Genomic DNA, 22,146 nt, shown 5'->3' on the forward strand with positions numbered 1-22,146 from the left:
AGAGAGAGAGAGTTCAGACTAGAAGAACTGTTTGCTCACACTAAAACTCAACTCTGAACAATAGACTTTTGAGACAAATCTAAAGTAATACAACGTTGATCCACGTTCCCTGTAAAAGTCTTTATCCTTACATTAATACTGTGAATGAATTTGGACATGAATCCTAAAGGAAATAAAAGAAATTAAATAAAAGTCGTGCACTACTGCCACCTTGTGTTGATTATGTGTAATCACCGAATTCAATCCAGTTAATCAACTAATATCATTTTATTCATTTTGAAATAAAAGTTCTGTCATGAACCAATCAGGGTTATTTATTTAAATTGATAAAATAAAATCTACTAGTTAATACACAAGAAAATAACCAGGCCAATGGACAAAAAAACCCAAAGATTTGATTTATTAATTTATGTAGTTTTTAATTATTTAAAAAGGCATACAAAGAAAAAAAATGCAATTGATAAAATTTTGTAATATCACTTTAATTTGACAGATATATTATCAAATAAAAAGAAACTTAAATAATAATAGTTATTTGGTGCATAATAATAATAATAATAATAATAATAATAATAATAATAATAATAATAATAATAATAATAATAATAATAATAATAATAATAATAATAATAATAATAATGCACCAAATAACTATTATTATCACTCAAAGCCCTTTTAATAGGAACACCTCTAATACCTGCTCAATCATGAAATAATACAAATTAGCCAATCATGTGGCAGATCGAATACCAAAAGGAGGGTCTGAGTGTCAGACAAGCACAACCTATTATTTTTTCTTAAAAACTTCTCTCAGTCTCCTCAACACCGACATGTCCACTATTCCTATCGTTTAGGGCTCCATAAAGTCACACTGAACTTGGTACTGTTACTACCATGTAACCACCACAGCTGCATATTTTATACATCATCTTTTTTGCACACTTGGAACAAATATTTATTTATTTATTTATTTATTTATTTATTTATTATTTGTTATCAGTTATTAATAGGCACAGTCTAAGCAGATTTATTTCACTGTAGGTCGCATACTGTATAGAACTGAATAACAAAAACAATCCCAGCAACGAGTACGGGTGTTTCTATTAAAGTGGCTCGTGACTTTTACTTTTCGAGTAGTCCAAGGTTTCCAGAACCCAGTCTTCTTCCTAATATGCAGATGAATCTTTATTTTATTCTATAACACACCCTCAACAATGTGTTATGGCTCGTTGTTCTTCGGACAGAAAAAAAAAAACAAAGCGATTTGAGAAATTTGCTGTATTTGATTTACAAGTTGCTCTTATAAAACATAATATAATGTAATTCCAAAAACGTGTTTGTGTAATTTGTGTAAAAAAGGATTTGGGGTTAGAAGATATAAGTGGTAATAGTCATTTTTCAAGCCTTGTGGATGCCCTTGTGAACTTCCCTTCAGTGACACCTACAGTACATCAACACAAATGTCCACCTTTATAACATGAACCAGACATTAAAATAAGAACGCACTTACCCTGAGTAGTAACACAAGAAAATGTATGCATGAAGCAGAGAATATGAATATGAATGCCAGTGAAACAGGTCTTAAGACGTTCAATGGTATATAGTCCAGTGAGGGAAATAAAGAATTTGACAAAAAAAAAAAGTGTTTAAGATTTTAAACGATCCATTTTGACAAATTGAAAGGTTTGCTGCTACCCTTTGTGTCACTGGTAGGGTTTGTTGCACTTTGGTACCCAAGGAATGTTATCACCTGCACTTCTGAATCAGTTAACTTTTAGGTACAACCTGCCTATATTTATTTGTTTGTTTGTTTGTTTGTTTGTTTGTTTGTTTGTTTTGCTTTCTATCAGTTTGTACCATTGTTTCATCAGTAAAAGTGCACCACCTGAAATCCTCTTAGGCAGCTGAAAGCCATGCTGTCCAGGTTTCCCAAGTCTACCAGGTTGTGCTCCAGCTGCACCTTAACCAGTCGACTTTTGACTGCTTCTGATTTTTTGAACGAGCAGAATGCATCACGTGGAATCATCTGAATCTTGTTATGGTTAAGCGCAATATAAACGAGCCAAGCTGGGAGCTGACGTGGGACCTGGTGCAGCATATTGTGGCTAAGGTCCAGCTGGTGCAACAAAGGAAGCACCCGAAATGCCCCAGGCACCACCTTGGAGATCTTATTGCGGGCTAGGCCAAGATGCTCCAGATGTGGAAGTGAGAGAAACATGGCCTTGCTGATGCTCGAGATTGAGTTTCCCTCTAAGTTAAGGGTCTTTAGGGAGTGTGGTAGGTAACGAGGGACTTGCTTCAAGAAGTTCCCTTCTAGGTTGAGACTCTCCAAGTAAATGGCATTGGTTAGTGCACCTTTTCCCAAACCCTTGTTAGTCAGCCTGTTGGCACTGAGGTCCAACACTTGAAGCTGTGCCTTGCCATTAAAAACTCCTGGCTGGAAGCGTTGGATGAGGTTACCACGGAGGTAAAGCTCTTGAAGGCTAAGAGGGAGATGCAAGGGGACAGAGGTAAGAAGGTTGTGGGAGAGGCTGAGTATACGAAGGCTGGTTAGTGGAGACATTACTCCAACAGGGAATGAGGAGGAGATACTTTCTAAACTGTTGTTGCTCAAGCTGAGAATGAGCAAGCCAGGGCAACGAAACCAGGTCACCTCAGACATCACTTTCACCTCGTTCCCATCCAGACGGAGCTCTTCCAGTGAGGCTGGAAGGTCATTAGGGACACTCTGGAGAATGTTCCGGTCTAAATACAGCCTCTTTAGTGCCCGAATGCCTTTGAAGGCACCTTCGATAGAACTGTCTACCAGACGATTGTTGCTCAGCACCAAGAACTCCATAGAAAGGTACTCTGAAAGCAGGTCCAGCGGAATGCTCTTGATGTGGTTGTTCATAAGAAGGATGTAGCGGGAATTGAATGGAATACCATAGGGAAACATTTCGAGCCCTTTGTCTGAACATTGCACCACCCTGTAAGAACAAGGCAGCACACATACACATTAAAAAATCACATGAATTTACAGACGTTAATCTCAGCATATGTTAAACTGTATTTGATACACACCTCCCGTAACAAGAACAGTCTGGTGGGCAGTAGTGATCTTCAAAATATGGAAAGAATGGGGTAGGAGTCAGCTGATCTTTCTTCTGTTTTAGCCTTTCCCCTTGCTTTGAATTTTTTATAGGCTTGTTTTTCTTCTCCTTCATATTCCTCTCCTTCTTCAGAAGTTTGTTTTTCTTGGTTTTTGCTATACGCTTGTCTTTGTTCTTTGCTTTGGTCTTGAAGGTGCTGGGTAAGCTCATGGCAGTAGGTCCAGCCCTGGCTGCCTTTGCTGTGGGAGCGGCATCTACGGTTTCTTTAGAACTTTCAATGTGATCCAATGAGGGATTGACATGTGTTCTGTTCTGATTGGATGATAGCATAGATGTGTTCTTTAGAGCTGAAAAGTGACTGGTGGGAGAACCCGAGAGAGATGTATTTTGTTCATCAGCATCAAGATTAATCTGTGTCATGTCTACAGGACCTTGTGTGGTGATGGAGGTGGTGATCAAAGATGGAATGATGGTGGATGAGAAATACCGAGAAGGAGACAAAGAGGAAAGTGAAGCGTCTACTGATAGTCTTACAGACGGAGCTACACCGCGATTCTCTTCCTCAATCAGTTCCTCAGGTCTGGTCCTGCTCTCTTCATCCACTCTTTTACCCTGTACTTCCTCTTCTTCCTCTGTTATTGTTATAGTAATCATGGTTCCTGGCTCTTTCTCCCATTTTAGCTCTTCTTCTTCTTCTTCTTCTGTTGGATGTTGCTGGATGTGATCAGGACTCTGCTGAGTCCGATTCACACCGTCCGAAGACACAATCTGAGAAGATGTTACGTTCAGACCTGTAAAAGAGAATTAACCAACTAAAGGGAAATAAATCAAGGCTTTGGTAATGTAAGAATTAAAATTCTGTAACATGTGTGAATCTGTTTGTCTATGTAATTGCCCTCAGTACTTACGTGGCTGAAGCGCTAAAGTCTTTACCACGGCGAAGATCCAAAACAGCGAAAACATCACCGTTCTCATTTTTCACTTGAAAGTAATAAACAGGGACAGTAAGATCCACATAAATACTGTAAGTCACAACCTGGAAGAGCGAAGAGACGCGTTTCCAGCGATAGTTATTCCAGTCGGCTCTTTGCTGAAATGTTTCATGAACTAGTCAGAACTTGTGCAGCGTTAAACATTCGGAGTGCCATCTAATTAATTCAGGAATATTTTAAACTTACCTTAAACCTTTAAACAAACTTCTCAGCCCTCTGTTTGCATCGTAGACGTGCTTGCTTATCCGTAAATGAGCTCTGGGCCAAAATGCAGAAACAAAAGATTCCAGAGTTAATATATCCTCTTCTATTTGGGCAGAGCAGCCAATTGTTGAATTGCAACCATGTAAAAAATGCATGATGAAGATTGTGTCACACCCACACACAAAACTAAAGAATCTCCAGGATCAATAGAGGTTGAAGAAGATTGTTCAGACAGGTCAAAGTTCACCGAGGTCCCTGTTTACCTTTCCTTTGGAGCTTCTGCTCACTGTCGCTTTAGTGACGAGTAGTTTCCAGGCAAACAGATGACCTTAGGACGGACTGCAAGATGTGTTTCAAAGTGAGAGGGAAAGTAGATCCCCAGGTCAGTGTACCATGCTTTATATAAACACATAGAGCTGCCTGGATTTTCTGTAATTGACAGACATCAGTTCATGTCTGTGCGTCGAGACGTTAGGACAAATAGACCTGACCTTGCTTTTGTCTACTCTCAAGACAACCAACTCCAAAAATATGAGAAATTAAATAGTAGGATATAGTTTGAGGACAGAAAAGTAGGTAAACATTAACACAAGCTAGAAAGCAGATACACTGTAGACACTAAAAAGTAGACACTCTTTCACTCAAAAATTCTTCTCATTGTTTTTTCTACATTTAAAAAATATTACTTGTCCCTGTATCTATTTCTGTACTGTTTTTCTTTTTTTTTTGATTGATACTATTAATATTATTTCTTTTTTTAAATAATTACTTTATTTCTCTGGGGGCACGATGGCTCAGTGGTTAGCATGTTCGCCTCACACCTCCAGGGTTGGGGGTTCGATTCCCGCCTCTGCCGTGTGTGTGGAGTTTGCATGAAATAACCAACTAAACAAAAACAGATATTTGCAATAAGAGATTTAAGAATGGTTTACATGTCTCCAATCTTCTCCAATCATCTGAGAACCTTGATCCTGTGAAATCAGATTTCTCCTGCTTAGTGTGTAAATCAGTGAACTCAAGTGTCTCACTTATACTTTACCTGGAACTCAATAACATTCATCCTCACTGCATCAGATCCTTCCACAGCAGCACCTGAACATCCTCTGACCTCCAGATTTAGAGCTCCGCTGAGCCTCGTTAGTTTTTACTAACTAGGAGAAAATGTCCTTGTCCTTTTTATCACTGTGATCAAAATGACGAAGAAAAGTTCAACAAATTACCTTTTCATCCATCGGTGGATACTGAAATCATGCCATGCTAAATGTAGTTTATGTCGACATCTACTGGAGATTATGTGTACTGCATGTTTGTTTATCGTGTGAAATTCTCTCATGAAACCAACCCAAAAAAATAAATAAATAAATTAACAACAACTATAAGCTCTGAAACTTTATTTCTGATCAAAGTACAAACATCGTAATTGGTTGTGCCATTATAACAAAGGATAACGTTAAAAAATCTGCACAAAAAAAAAAAGACCACCTTACAAGTTCCTGTGAATGTCATAACTATTCTACTGCAAGATACAGAAGATCTATTGACATAATCTGACCAATCAGGAGCCAGAGTCGAGCAGCACTGTGGTAAAAACTAGCCTATACTAGGGAATGCTAATACTTTTAAATCCATTTTAGATATTTTTTTAACACCAACATAAATAAACACAAACAAAAACAATCTACTTCATTTATAAACCAAAACACTGATCTGTGTCTTTTTCATTAAGTGGGGAGTGCAACACTGAAGCAGAGGAGTTTTCCAAAAAAATGTAACTCTAGGGAACTTGTATCATTTTACACGTCATGGATTTAAACGTCACCTCTGGATAAGTTTCCTTCTCATGCTAACACGTGTCCATAAATTTCTAGCGCTTTTGGCTATGGTGGTACTGGAGGGGAGACGGAGGCCTCTCAGCGGCTCTCTTATGCACGTCAGCATTCCTGAAGGCGACTCCTGCAGCTGCTCGTGGGACGTGTAGTTTATCCTCCTCAGCTGTTTGCTGTAGTAGCTGCGGAGGTCGCACAGCTCTTCGACGGCTGCTGCAGAAATGATAGAAGTCTCTGACGGACAGCTGGCCAGGATGGATTCCGAAGGCGGAGGTGAGAACCGCCGTCGTCTTCGTTTAGACGGCACCAGCTGTCGAGTCGTTTTGTGAAGAGCTTGGGCGCCGTTTCCCGCGACGGCTTTCTGATCCTGAACGTTCACTTCTACGTTCACCTCGATTACACGCGGCTGGATGCTTTCAGGTGCTTGTAATGAGCTGGAGTCCTCCTGATTTTGGGAGAGTCTCCTCTCCGGGTTCGGTTGGTCGGTGTTTGGTTTGATTACGTTTCCATTTGCACTTTGATCGGTAATGATGTCCTTCGAGCTTCCGTGAGTTTCTTCTTGAAGCTCAGCGACTGATTGGTCAATCTGAGGATACGGAAGATACTGAGTGAGTCTGTATTTTGCTAATGGGGAAAGAACATATGACAACAGGTTATAAGTACATGGAATTAGTGATTAGTGAACAATCATGCAGACACTCCTGTAATGTTCCCATGTGAGTGAACCCACTGTGTATATATATATATATTTGCCGGGGTTATGAAAGCGCATATAGGCAGAACGTACAGCATGATGTTAGGGGAAGCGACAGTTATGGACAAGCAAGACAAACAAATGGCTTTTGGACATCCTGAGTAAACAATATATCTTCATGCGAATTTGAAAATAGTAAGAAACTGTACTTTTGGCCTCTTTATCCTCATGAGACTAGGGAACAGTTTCTTTCTTGATTTTCTTGGCCACAGGTTTTTTCCCAGCGTTCTCGGCAGGTCTTTTTTCTTCTTTTGGTTTTAGCTTGGCACTAGACTTATCTCCGCTGCCTCCTGTCACACTGACCTGCGGGCAGCACAAGAGCCTTGTTTTAAACCTGGGAGTCTTTGAGGGCGGGAAAGACTGAGTGCAGAGTCACAATCTGTCACTGCAAAAAAGAGAATACAGCCTAAACATTTATTAAGGGTTGAATTTCCATAAAGTCTGCGTGATGAAGCAATTTCTATAATCTTTTAGTAGGCAGGTCACAGCAGTGGACAAACCAGTAGATCACGAGTAGCAGATTTCCAGTCTAGGCTATATATATATATAAAAAATATTATTTTGGATGTTGTGTACATCTGTGTGAGGTTGTATTCTGCTCTTTGTCTACATCTTTTGCACTGTGTCTGTATTCATGCACTTAGTTATTTTACTAGTTATTTTATTGATGCGCTTCGACTCGGTGGGTTAGTTAATAGATTTATGATTTGTCCACCCCTGAGCCCAGTCGTATTGATCTGTATGCCTCGTCATCTCGGAGAAGTGATACAGAGTCCCATAACGCAGTGCAGGTCCAGCGGATGATATTTGCCACCGAAGTGTGATGACTGAACCCGAGAACACCTCCACCTCAAAATTGAGAAAAAAAAAAAAAAAGACCCAGCCCTGTTGATGAAGTCACCTGCTTGACTCTGTAGCTTCTGCGTTTAAACACAGGCTTAACATCCTGCGAGCTGCACACAGTGCTCTGAACGTACTGTCTCTGTGCGAACCTTCGGCGTCGTCTTTTACTTCTCTTCTTTTTCACGGTGCTCGCGGCCTGTTGCACGGCCTCACTGGCGTGTCTGAGCTTTCTCCACCTCCTCTTTATTCTGCACTTTTTACAGCACTCGGTCTAGCGTTATAGAGTCAGTCAGGATTACAGGAGAGCATGAAGTTTACAGCTGAATAAAACCGATCATACAACTAGCTTTTTCTTGAACTAAATGAGCCAAACCTTTATGAGCTCCACACCAGAGCCAAATGTCCAAATGTCAGGGACAAACTGACTCTCGATCTTGATGACCTTTGTGCAAAATAAATCATTAAAATAATTCAGGAAAAGCTTTAGATTCACATCCTTTAGAGAAAAATTTAGCAGGAAACTCAACCCAAGGACTTTTTTTAAGGACAAAGTTAAGCTCCTGCAAGGAGCTGTATGGGATTAGCACACGTTGTTCTTGATATTCTGGGTCTAATTCTTCTTAAACGTGGATAAAACCAAATCCTATATTATTCCTTATTTCACATTGATAATGCAGCACACTGCCCCCTACTGACACTGTTCGGCAGAATCCCTAATAACTAGCATTAAATCATGAAAAAAAAAATAAAAAGACTGATGTTAGATTTAAGAGGGCTTTAACATTGGACCTATTGAACTGTCACTTAATCCGGATTCATTTAGGAATTTGTCTCATTATCTCATCTGCTCGGAGGACCAGGCAAATGCCTCTCATGGTTTTTGTTCTATTATTTGTAAATCGCTGGCTATCTACTTGTCTATCTTTTTTTAATTCATTCATTTTCTACCGCTTATCCGAACTTCTCGGGTCACGGGGAGCCTGTGCCTATCTCAGGCGTCATCGGGCATCGAGGCAGGATACACCCTGGACGGAGTGCCAACCCATCACAGGGCACACACACACTCTCATTCACTCACACACTCACACACTACGGACAATTTTCCAGAGATGCCAATCATCCTACCATGCATGTCTTTGGACCGGGGGAGGAAACCGGAGTACCCGGAGGAAACCCCCCGAGGCACGGGGAGAACATGCAAACTCCACACACACAAGGCGGAGGCGGGAATCGAACCCCCAACCCTGGAGGTGTGAGGCGAACGTGCTACCCACTAAGCTACTTGTGGATCTTGTTCAAGATAAAATATTAATCTCAAATTACACATTAAAATAACGACAGGCGAAGCGACAACTCGCCGCTCTCCTGCGAAAGTGTGACAAGGCGACTGTCAGTATCATCATCTTTTTATCATCTTTACGAACCCATAATCAGCAGGTTTATGACGAACAACCCTGAACAAAGACATCTACGGTTAGTGCTCATAAATGACGTATAGGTCTGATTAGCAGTGATAAACATCAGAGGTTTCAAAAAGGAACGGAAATACTGTAACTAGACGTGAGTGAAATTAGTCAAGAGTTAAAGACAAACTGATCTACAGTGAAATGAAATCGTTGACTTAAGTATTCTGATCGAAACATTTATCAGTGACTAACAGATTAAAATTAAAGGGTAAAGAAAGAGACATATCTGAATAAGAGAATACGATTTCAATGGGATAAAAGGAATATTTACACTTGCGCCGGGCGGAGATACTTTCCTCCTCATCTTCATGGTTACGGAGTGGTTTTCGTTCTTCAGTAAGCCGGCTTTACGTCCTGCTTTCAGGTAAAAGTAGGTTGTGTATGGTGTGAAGCTGAAGTCTTCACTTTAAAACAAAATGGGGAGGAGAGTTAAATCCATACGTGTGAAAGCTCAGAATAATTACCGCCCTCAAAAAAGCTTTCGCTTTAGGAGACCCTCCGCATTGAGAAGTACCTGAAGTAGCCGTGTAGTAAGAGATGAACAATGATGGACTCCACCTCCGGGCGTGACAGGGTCGTGACCTTGGACATTTTACGGATCTTGGCGCTGCCTTTGCCCATCCAGGTATCACACACCTTCAGAGGGGTCAACTTCTCGTCCAGAGATGCAGCCAGCTCTACAATGTCCACCACCTCACGTGCGTGCTTGGTGATGTCCATGGTGATGTAGTCTGGCACAAAGACATGGGCCGGTTACTTGTACAGTTTGGGCTTAAACCCAGTTCAAAATAAGTCTGCAGAACCTGAGCTGTGATTATCTTGAAAGTTCTCAACATGAACATCACTGTAATATACTAAAATGTCATTAAATCTATCGGTTTCTAAATTATTCATGCTTGAAAAATACAGAATAAAAATTTCAGCCTAAAACAATCTAAAAATTCAGGTTCGAAAAATCTGTTAAAAGAAGGTCAAAGGAAATAAACACATAAGGCCCCAAATGCTGGTGACATCTTTTCATAAGTGTATGAGACACACATTTTTCTACTCACCATTGCCATGGCGACAGACATCGCACGCTTGGTTACACTCTTCATCGTCCCAAACTTCATCGAAATGAACCGCCATCACGGCGCGCCGACACCTGAGGGCAAAAACGTACTGTAGCACATGGACGAGTCGTTGCAACAGAGCTACCGGAGTTTCCTTCTTATTAATACTAGTGGATATAATTGTAACTGTCTGGATCCGTCTCTAACTGGTCCGCATGTGCTACGTATAGGCAATGGTGTATTATCATAGTAATACCTGTCGACGTTCTGACAATAAGCCACCATATTCTGAAGCTTCTGCTGCCCGGTGTTCTCCATCACAACCATGGTGCTGATCCTGAAAATATCCTGAAACCCGTAGAACACGATGCAGTCTGCTGGATCGTCATCTCTCCCTGAAACAGTCGAACGTCAAAATGAAATGCGCATCAAACAATAGTAAGAGAGATGTCTGGTGTGAGCACTACGGTCAGTAGCGTACCTGCACGCCCGCTCTCCTGATAGTAGTTCTCTATGGACTTGCTGATGGTATGGTGGATGACAAACCGCACATCTGCTTTGTCGATGCCCATTCCAAAGGCCACCGTGGCAACAACCACCTAAAAAACAAAACAGAGATTGTGGACTTTGTTATACTTTGCTACTGTCCTGCTCACACTCACATGGATCGCTCTGAAGACTGTGATGTACACCTTAAACTTAAAGTACTTCCTAGTCATTCACTTAGTCTTCATTTCACAGCTCTGTTTCTAAGGCTCCAAACTCTATGGCCTTCTAGTCATCGCTTTCTGAGTCGACGCTGTTGTAAAGGGTTGGAAAGGGTTGAGCTGAGCTGAGAACTCAGAGTTAATCAAATAAAAAGCTCTGCTTTCACAGTATTGCTTGAGAAGTGTGCAGATCACAAACATGCTGTAGTCTTTTACCTTTATAAACTGCTTTTACGAATCCATTGTCTAATGGGATGTTTCCACAAACCTGACATTTTTTGCTTTTTTAGATGTTTTAAAGGTGGGGTCTGCGATGTTTGAAAGCCAACATTGACATATAAAATCACCAAAACAAACACGCCCCTAACCCAAATGGGTCCCACCCCTGTATCGATAGCTCCGCCCACACATACATACGTAACCCAGGCGACTAATGGAAAGAAATGTGTCTTTATCATAGCTGAAGGGAAGAACAATACGATTGCAGATAAACAAACAAGCAAAAATGCCACACAAGCATAATCATGTAAAGGACAAAGGCATATATTAGTTCTGTGTAACAAAGCAAAACCAACGTTACTCACCTATCGAGAAGGAAAAAAGCGCCTCGGCGTCTTAAGTAAAGTCGGCCACATATTCACAGGTCGGAGTTTCCCGAGTCGATACCTCCTGAGCTAAACGCTGTTACTACACAAAACGCGGTTGTAGCTGCCTCTCTACATTACTACGATAGAAAAGAGGTGTTATTTGTGTAGTAACAGCGTTTAGCTCAGGAGTTATTGACTCGGGAAACTCCAACCTGTGAATATGTGGCCGACTTCCTGCTCCTTCAGTTCTCTCCAGCACTGGAAAGCTGATCCTATATTAACACGTCCTACTTCTTGCCTTATCGTAAGTCTTTCTTCTCTTTCTTTCTTTCTTTGTTTTTATCCTCCATGTCGATGTTAAAACCGCTTCCTGCTAATGTCACACATGCACACTGAACACTCTCTCCGCCCGTATTGTCAAGACCCGCCCCTTTCTGCTCATTGGCTACATGTTTGTTTTGATCTTTGTTTTGTTTGTCGTCCCGACTCAGTTTTCTGAAGCGTTTCTTAAACAACAGAGACCCTGCCTTTAAATGAAAATTCTCACTTTTGGTGCATCCCTAATAAGCATAATATATTTTTTTTCATTTCATTCCCAGTTCTCGCTTAGTCAGTGTCTCATCCCCTCTTCATGTAAGCAGAGATTCTACCTGAATCTTTTTGCTAGACCACTGATGATGCACCAGGGTTTTATCTGAAGGCTCCATGCTGGCGTGGTACGGCTGGGCCAGGATGCCCCTCTGCTGCAGCTCTTTAGACACCATCTCTGCATCCTTCTGTGAGAAAACGTAGACGATTCCTTTAGGGAAAGAAATAAAAAGATAGCCTTCAATTCATCATATTATTCAGCCATTTATTTTAAAACATATATTACTGCCGATAGGACAGCAGAAGTTGGAGTTTCTAGCGTCACAGCTAAAGCAGCAAGTTTTAGAATTCGGATGCTGACGATATGACAAGCTCGTGTACCTGACTGGTCCTTGTATTTTCCTTTAATCAGTGCTGCGATTCCTTTAGTCGAGTCTTCGCTGTCTTTAAATTGAACCTGTAAAATAAACACTTCTGAAGTCTGTAACATGACAAGCTGTGCATTTGTGTCTTGTTAAAGTAAAGAGAGAAAAAGGAAGCTGGTGAGGGAATGACCAGAGAGCTGTGTCAATGTCCAATGTCAGCATGACACCAAGTGTTTTTTTTTTTTTTTTAAGGCTTCTTGTACCTGACCAGAAAATGTGATGCATTTGTGATGTTAAACGGAACTAATGCTGTTTACCTCATAATAGAGATTAGGCCTGTTAAATGGTGCTGTAAGTGTGACTGGATCCTGAACACACAGGATCTTCTGGCAGTCTTTCAGAACGCTGCTGGTTGCAGTGGCAGTCAGTCCGATCAGTGGGACTTTAGGGAACTGACGTTTGAGAATGCCCAGGAGCTTGTAATCTAAATCGCACAAAGAATCGCGTCGGTACAGAGTCGTCTGTGATGGCGTGAATAATTGCCTTTATTTTTAACCTTCGCACCTGGTCTGAAGTCATGACCCCACTGACTGCAGCAGTGAACTTCGTCTACAGCGATGCGCTCCAGCAGACCCATGTTATAAGCTTTCTCCAGCTTAGACATCAGCAGTTTGCTCTTAGAGATTTTCTCCGGAGTCACGTAGAGCAGTTTGAAGGGGCTGTTTTTATCAATCATGCCCGCCATGACATATTTCGAATCCTCCTAAACAGAAAAGATGAAGATAATTAATAATAATAAATAAACAGATAGCAAGCTTGCGTTCTCTGAGATGACGTTATACGTTTTTTGTGCGTTTTAACCTTTGAACTAGAAGCATTAAGTGTTACAGCAGGAACGTTGATGGACTTCAGATACATGAGCTGATCCTCCATCAGAGACACCAACGGAGAGATGACCAGCGTAAAACCTGATAAAGAAGCAAATATTAGCACCTAGCAGTTGTATCTGTGTGTGTGTGGATTTTTTTTTCATTTACCGTTAGAACAGACAGCCGGTAGCTGGTAGCACAAACTCTTGCCGCGGCCGGTAGGCATCACCAAAAACAGATCTCTCCCTGACATGCTGAGGTTGATCGCGGCTCGCTGAAGAGGTCGGAACTTGGAGAGTTTGAACACAGTCGCCAGTTTCGCCTCGACATCTTTTGACCATGAGAAATCTGGCACAGAAAACACAGGTGATGATATAAAACAGTGACAATTTTAACTGCCATTTCAATTCCATGCATTTCTTTCACCTGAGTCCTCATAGTGCTGCAAGTCTTTTTTGCTGAAGCCGGGTTTGGATGGCTTCGCAGATCCTGAGGGCTGAGCAGAGTCGTGCGAGCCATCCAGAATCTTCAGAAGTTTGTTTTTCCTTGAGGTTAGAGAGGCCTGCTTCTCCAGGAGCTCAGAGATCTGCAGCTCCAGAAACTCCAACTCGGCTTCGACCGAGTCCAACTCAGCCCGAGCTTCTTCTGCAACACAGTGATCATCAGTATTTTATTCATGTTTTCACACTAGACAAATTGTTTTAAAGAAATTGCAGTGCTTTACAGAAATTTGGATGTAAACACCAGATCCAGAATGTTGTTTAATCTTAGCCAAACTTTTATTTCACCTTAAGAAACTCGGAACAATCTCTGTTTACTATAACAGAAAGCGATGATGCAACATCTTTCAAGCTGGAGACAAAATTACTGGTAATATGAGCTATGTGGAAAGAGGTGAGGTTTCCAGGAAGCAGTTAGTATACGAGAGTTAAAAACACCTACACGGCTGTCAATTATTAAATATTTATAGGCTATTTAGATCATCTGTAGGTTTTACTGATGTCATATCCACGCTCTTTTATTATTCTTGCTTCTTGCTGCATGAATGTAAAGCAGAGTGGCCTGGGATTTGTCTTGATAAACAGCAGCATCCCACTGAGACTCTAATGACTGTGAGGTGCCAGTGTCTCTCACCATCATGTCTGTAATGACCTCTGCTTTACAGAGACTCCACTAATGAGGTGTTTACCTACACACCAGAATCCTGGCACAACCGGCAGTCCTGCGTCTCTTCTCTCGAATCATTTTGTAAACATTTAATCAGTCGTATTGTGTCGTCAAACCTTTATCGGTGATGCTCGCCATTTCGAGTCTTCAGGATATCAGAGAGATGAACATCAGATCCTGCTAGTGGGAAAAAACCAAACATTGACAATGATGTTAAATTGTGTGTCGAGGAAACATCATGGAGGTCAGGTTTTAGCTCTTGACCATGTTCTTATTACAGCAAACAAAAACACATATGTACACACACACACACACACACATATATACATATATATATATATATACATATATATAAGATTGAACACACGCACACACATTGTATATACACACACACACACACACACACACACACTATACACACACACACACTATACACACACACACACCACACACTATACACACACACACACTACACACACTACACACACATTATACACACACACACACACACATTATATACACACACACACTACACACACATTATACACACACACACATTATACACACACACACACATTATATACATACACACACACACACACACACACACACACACACACACATATACACATATATATACATATAAGATAGAACACACGCACACACATTGTATATACACACACACACACACACACTACACACACTACACACACACATTATACACACACACACACACACACACACTCATTGTTATCAATCATTACACACATGGTGTGTTTTTGTTCTTATTACAGCAAACAAAAACGCACCATAATGATTGATAACAAGGGGGAAAAAGAGAGAAAGGACAGGATGGAGGGATAAAACTGCAAGGAGAAAACAGCACACAAAAAGCTTAAATCCTATCCGAAAGTGTCAGAGAGATCAAATAATGATCTTCTTATTATAACTAATTACAGCCGCTAATTAAGGAGCAGCTGGCTAATTAGCTCGCTAGCTAAATGAATGAATGAATAAACTAGTGGCACTTTTAGTCACCTTCCTCTATATATCTACCGCTTTACCACACTGATATATAAACATAAATACACAGTGATAATTAACATATATGCCCTTTAACATACAGTACACTGCGGAGTCGGTTCGTTTTCCATAAACTTAAATAAAATAAACTTATTATTATGGGATGCGCTCGAGCAGGTGCTGAGATGCTACACGCTATATGCTAGGCGTGTTGTAAAGTGACTTAGCGAGCTAGCATGCGGTAAATATCACCATGTCACCGTTACTAACTTATCTGTGATGTAAACGGAAAGATAAATAAATAAAAAAGAGAGAAATACCGCAAACCTTCTTCTATAAGTCCACTCTCGTGTTTGCTTGTTTTTGGTTGCCCCGCGCGACTCTCATTTCCGGTCAAACCGGATATGAAGTTTGTTTCATTTTCTGTCTTTCCTCAAATTGTTTCCCTTATATGGAGTTGTTGCTTTGTGCAGAACAATGAGATTTATTTTTGTCTCATATAAACAATAATCAACCTTTATTTAATGCCAGAAGATACACACACACACACACACACACACACACACACACACACACACACACACACACACACACAGACAGACAGACAGACAGACAGACAGACAGACAGACAGACAGACAGATAGATAGATAGATAGATAGATAGATAGATAAATAGATAGATAGATAGATAGATAGAAATGTGTAGAGTAATATTTTATTTGTTTCTTCCAGTCATGGAGCTATTTATTTTTCAAGTTTACACCAACAGAAGACCTTAATTCCAGGAAATTATTGTCAAAATAACAATTTCAATAAAGCTATTTAAAGCAGCGTTAACAAAATCCTGAGGTAGATTTAGATCCCTAATAAATAATCCAGAGGTGACGGTATTTAGGAGGGATGACTGAGATATTGGGTGAACTTGTCCACTTCTGAGTGATACAAAATAGTGGGATAAATCAAGTCAAGGGTCAAGTCAAGTCAAGTCAAGTCAAGAACTCAACACTTTGTACTCACACATCAGCACTCTTTATACGTATACGAGTGTAGAGTATATAAAAGGTAAAGACGAGCAGTACCAAGCGTGATGAAAATATGTTTAGTAACAACAGAATGTGAATAAGAGTCCAAAGATGACCACTTTATGAATACACCAGCAACTCAGGTATAAAATAACATGATCCAGATAAGAGACAAAAGCTAAAACTTGAGTATAAAGTGCTTTTTGGGAAGTGCAAATGTATTTATTTGTACAAGTTCCTTCAAATGACCAGTCAGATGAAAGTATGCTTCACTGACCATACCCTGAACCCCAGTGAAATGAAAGCTCAGATGTTCTGGGTAGGACCCTCTAACAGTAGTTCTCCCTTTTAGGAAAGGTTCCTTCAGAATAGTGAGGTGTCGTTCCCAAACAGATGGATGAATCGATAAGACTCTGTGTATGTCAGAGCACATGTGCAGCTTCTTTCAATGGCTTTTGATAAAACAGAAATGCAAATGAATGTTGTTCTGTTAAACAGAACGATCAGCTCTACTTAGTGCAAAGAAGATAAAGCCACAATCACTCTGAACCTGGAAGAGTCGACTTTTATCGGTGAGCCGAGTAAAAATGATTCGACTCACTGCAAATCGAGTTTATAGTTTAGAGCTGATAACTATCTCAAAAGTGCAGATTTTGGTTCCAGACTAGGAACTAATTTATTTATCATAATATTAGGTATTTTGTATTAATCAATGTCGAACAGTCAAAACGTTTGCAGATAACACTCCTGTCTACCACAAGAGGGCGCTATGAAACAAGAAACCAGCACAATTTCTCTCATGAAGCTGAAACATATCAATAAGGAAGACTCACCACTTAACATCCATTATATCGATGATAATAATAATAATAATAATAATAATAATAATAATAATAATAATAATAATAATAATGATGATGATACAAACAACATGAAAGTTTCTCGGGACACGATTTAAAATTTAACTGTAATCGAATGAGAAGAAAATCTTTAGTCAGGTTCAACACAACATAATTTTTTTTCTGCTGTTGTATTTAATTAATTGACATCTATACCAGGGCACGATGGCTTAGTGCTTATCACGTTCGCGTCACACCTCCAGGGTTGGGGGTTCGATTCCCACCTCCGCCTTGTGTGTGTGGAGTTTGCATGTTCTCCCCGTGCCTCGGGGGTTTCCTCCGGGTACTCCGGTTTCCTCCCCCGGTCCAAAGATATGAATGGTTGGTTCATTGGCATCTCTGGAAAATTGTCCGTAGTGTGTGTGTGCCCTGCGATGGGTTGGCACTCCGTCCAGGGTGTATCCTGCCTCGATGCCCGATGACGCCTGAGATAGGCACAGGCTCCCCGTGACCAGAGAAGTTCGGATAAGCGGTATAAAATGAATGAATGAATGAATGACATCTAACATTTAACATCAAGTCTAGATAGATCAAATAGATAGGAAAACTGGACAATATACAATTTGACTAAGAACATCTGTCTTTTTTGAAAACCACAGATCAGCCAATTCTCAACAGACTAAACCACCAGCAAGAAAACATGTATTTTAAAAAACAATCTGAAAACAGAGATATCATGCAAGGTTACTGGACGTCTGCTTTCTGACCCCTCGATGCGTCCGTCCTTAGGGTCATCTTAGCCCTCTGTAGTCATCCAACATCATTCGGAGGTTAATAAGCCGGCTTACTGTGCTTCACACTGTACAAGTGCAGTGTCATTAGCAGACAATTGCTGGTCTATGAACACTGATTATCCCACACAGTAGATCTGTTCTAACACGCGTGCACAGCTTCAGCAGATGTGCTGTGTGACATTTAGGGATTGCTCTTGAGATACATCCAATTTTTAACAGCTAAATTTTTGCGTTACAGAATGAAAAGCTCGTCTCTTTGTCCTGCTTGTGGGGAGTTTTTCACTCATCCCACAGTTCGGATTTATTCGCTTTGTATCAGCACGGATTTGGGGTTTTGTTCTGTTTTGCTCTCATAAGTAATTGCATGCTGACATTTTTGCTGCCTTGGATACAGTGATGAAACAGCAATTGATGGGTTTAATTGTAAAAGCTCTGCTTAAATTGAATGGCATTTGCAATTAGAGTATTAAACCACTTAAATCCCAAACCAATCTCAATGGACCAGCTCTGTGGTGGTTATCTCTTGTTCTTGCATCATTAGTTCACATATAAAAGAGCTGAATAAATATACATAGGACATTCGGTCTGTAGTCCATATCCTCAGGAAATAAGCACTTTAACCTGATCAGAGTCTCATGCATCCTGATTATATCCCAGGAACACCAGGGATGAGATGAATAAGACTCCAGATCATTTCACTACACGTGAACACACACACTCACACTCACATAAACAAACATACACATTCACGCTCACACACACAAAAGACATACACGCATATAGACACAAACACATATTCACACACACAAAAAAATACACACATTCACACACACAAACAAACACACAAACATGCACACACATAAACACACACACCTAAACAAATACACACATTCACAGACACAAGAACAAACAAACACATAAACAAACAAACACACACACATAAAAAAACACACATACATTCACACACACACACACACACACACACACACACACACACACACACACACACACACACACAAACACAAACATAAACAAACACACATTTACATACACACACATACACACACACACACACACACACACACACGCACGCACAAATGCACACACATACACAAACAATAATAATAATTTTGCACTTGTCATCGTATTCACATAAGGAATAACCCAATCTATCAACCCAAATGAATATTAATTAGAAAATAACCCAATAAAAGGCAGCAAAAAAAGAGTTTGTTATTAGAAGAGTTGCAAACGCTGTTTTGCTTAATGATGAATTCCATTATTATTACTCTATTCTGCCCCCTAGTGGAATAACAGAGTCATATATTACGGATGGTTATCTTGGCCTATGACCCCAAATTTTGTTGGCTTAACTAAAGCAAACAGTTACAACAGGTGATATACAGTATAAATATAATACATTGATCTCACTGATTAGTGCTAAATCACATTCTAGTACTGAATCTCAGTCTTACTACTGAACCTGACTCTTACATCTAAAACTCACTCTTACTAGCAAAATCATGCCAAAATATCAATCATCTGGTTAAACAGCGTGAACATTTCATCTTAAACCCTGTCTATGAGGTTAAAGTACAAAATCGACTTTGTTTATAATTGTAATTATTATGATATTGACAGAAACTATTTGTGGTGTTTGAGAAGTTACCTGAAATGTAGGTGATTTTTATTTAAAACATAAAACAGTTTCTATAATTAGTTATTTTATATTTTTGCTTGAAAAACATACCTTATGGACAGGTATGTGTGTGTGTGTGTGTGTGTGTCTGTGTGTATGTCTGTTGTGGGTATGGGTGTGTTTGTTGTGTACGTGTGTGTATGTGTGTGTGTGTGTGTGTGTGTGTGAGAGAGTGAGTGTGTATGTGTGTTTGTTGTGTATCTGTATGTATGTGTTTGTTGTGTATGTGTGTGTGTGTGTGTGTGAGAGAGAGAGAGAGTGAGTGTGTGTGTATTTGTGTTTGTTGTGTACATTTGCATTCGTGTGATTGATTGATGAGTTACGAGTCTTCTGCACATGCTCCCCATGAGCACGATCTCACAGCTCCGGGTCCGCAGACTGCAGGGGTGCCGAGGAATCGACTCAGTCCCTTCCACCGCCATTGTACGCTTCCTTTTTCCTCAACAGAAAAGACAGAGCAAGAAAGCATGACAGAAACAGAAGAGAGAGGACAGAGAAGGAGGGGGTAGGTGGTGGAAGAGAGAATGAAACTTTTTTTGAAAGGCTTTCAGGATGACACAACTCTGAATGAGAGAGAGAGAGAGAGAGAGAGAGAGAGAGAGAGAGAGAGAGAGAGAGAGAGCGAGCGAGAGAGAGAGCTTGAGCCAGGCCAGCCACATGCGCAGTTCTCACTCGGGATAATGGAGCTCTTTCTCACAGCACTTAACCCCACAAACCGCACGCTGGGAACCCACAGCCACGCGAGCCGGCCCACACAACAGCCACGTTCAGACACGCTCGTCCCTCTGCTTAATCGAATTTTACACCCGGGACAGAAAAGCCTACTTACACCCCCCCCACCCCCCCGCCTGCTGCACGTGGCCCTGACAGCCCCCTCTCCCAGGACCTCAGCAGCCCAATGAGCACGCTCTGAAGGAATCGACCAAACAACTCAGACATTTTCGACAGATTTAGACAAAATTCTACTCGTTACATTATCTCATACATCACTATTAGACAAAACATAGTAGGTCCATCTCACGAAGACGAAGATTTCCACGATAAACTAGCTCATACTTTTTATAATAAAAATAAAATACTTTCACTTTTACAGCACGGTTTCTTTCTCTTAACCACGTTTGACTGCTATCTGAAAAAGTGAAGTAGAACATTCCAGAAATGGAAAGACATTCATTATTTAAACTGAATAACGTCCGGGATGTTAATCGATGTCTGCGTTTAATAAAGGTGTTCAGCGACACTGAAGAGAAATTCACTAAATCTATTTTTATTAAAAGTATTCACAGTATTTACAGTATAGAGCAGTGGTGTAGTCTAGTTTTTTGTAGTGAGTATACTGTGACCCCCCCCCCCAGCCTCATACGCACCCACCCTAGAGCGACACCCCACAGACACCACCACACTCAATAATGCATAAAATATGAATCTACATGTAATTTAGAGCATTATTCAAGACTGCTTATGTGTTATCAACAATCCTATTTATTATAAGCAACAAAAACAGTCAGCTGATAAAACCTGTGCTCCAGGTCCCATATTCATATAACATTTAAGGCTTATTGTAGCTCTTAAAGGTATAAAGTTCACCCAAACACGAAAATTGTGTTATTTCCTCACCCTCAATTTGTTCCAAAACTGTACGAGTTTCTTTCTTCTGTTTAACACAAAAGATGATATTTTGAAAAATACAATTTTCATTTTTAGGTGAACTTTATACCTTTAAGAGCTACATTTAGCCTTAAATGTTATATGAATATGGGACCTGGAGCTCAGGTTTTATCAGCTGTCAATTTTCAATGTACATTTAAGAGTTAACAATAAACATTTGTTCAGTTTTATCACCAAAACTCTTTCACTGCAGAATATTATGAACTGAGTGAACTGGTAGTTTATAAAGCTTTATAAATACATGTGTACTCGGGCTGTGGGTGAGATGTCACCCGAAGCTGCTGTAGCTTTAGGCGCAGGCTTCCAAAAACACTCAGTTTGAGTCTGCTTTCGTTTCAGATCTTCTTTTACATTAGTTAGTTAATTTCTAATTTGCACCAAAAAAAAAACTAATTTTCCTCCTCGGTAGGTGACGTCAGCTCAGGCCACAGGCCACGGAAGCCCCAATGGTCCAAAAACGTTAGTGATTCGCAATCGCAACCACAGTCTGTGTTCGCAACACAGTGCGGGGTGAATTTATGAATGAAAGTTCTGTCACAAAACGATATCGTTACGTATCCTCACGCTTTTTAAGTTGGTATACGGAAAT

At 40.4% G+C, this 22,146-nt stretch overlaps 2 protein-coding genes across 14 annotated transcripts; both read right to left on the minus strand.

The window, feature by feature from the left end:
• Positions 1–651: 651 nt before the first annotated feature.
• LOC113651571 (asporin) lies at positions 652–4,143 on the minus strand. The gene is made up of 3 exons (XM_027160359.2): positions 4,001–4,143; positions 3,064–3,883; positions 652–2,969 (listed from the first exon to the last, which is right to left on the minus strand). The coding sequence occupies exons 1-3, from the start codon at positions 4,065–4,067 to the stop codon at positions 1,868–1,870; spliced, it is 1,989 nt and encodes a 662-aa protein (XP_027016160.2). The 5' UTR covers positions 4,068–4,143; the 3' UTR covers positions 652–1,867.
• A 1,516-nt stretch (positions 4,144–5,659) lies between these two features.
• On the minus strand, positions 5,660–15,959 carry recql (RecQ helicase-like). 13 transcript variants are annotated; one of them, XM_047804261.1, is made up of 18 exons: positions 15,863–15,959; positions 14,629–14,692; positions 13,772–13,990; positions 13,514–13,693; positions 13,338–13,444; positions 13,041–13,239; positions 12,794–12,960; positions 12,493–12,568; positions 12,174–12,322; positions 10,711–10,828; positions 10,486–10,624; positions 10,230–10,321; positions 9,692–9,908; positions 9,449–9,581; positions 8,085–8,153; positions 7,770–7,982; positions 7,018–7,171; positions 6,322–6,700 (listed from the first exon to the last, which is right to left on the minus strand). In XM_047804261.1, exons 2-17 carry the CDS (start codon positions 14,648–14,650, stop codon positions 7,043–7,045), a joined length of 2,229 nt encoding a protein of 742 aa, XP_047660217.1. In that variant the 5' UTR covers positions 14,651–14,692; positions 15,863–15,959; the 3' UTR covers positions 6,322–6,700; positions 7,018–7,042. The 13 variants fall into 13 exon arrangements, with proteins under 13 accessions (XP_047660208.1, XP_047660209.1, XP_047660211.1 ...); XM_047804262.1 differs by having other exon boundaries at positions 6,596–6,738; XM_047804252.1 differs by lacking the exon at positions 7,018–7,171 and having other exon boundaries at positions 5,660–6,700.
• Between the last annotated feature and the right edge of the window lie 6,187 nt (positions 15,960–22,146).

Source organism: Tachysurus fulvidraco, chromosome 19 (genome assembly GCF_022655615.1).
Source record: "Tachysurus fulvidraco isolate hzauxx_2018 chromosome 19, HZAU_PFXX_2.0, whole genome shotgun sequence".
In the NCBI taxonomy this organism is placed as follows: domain Eukaryota; kingdom Metazoa; phylum Chordata; class Actinopteri; order Siluriformes; family Bagridae; genus Tachysurus; species Tachysurus fulvidraco.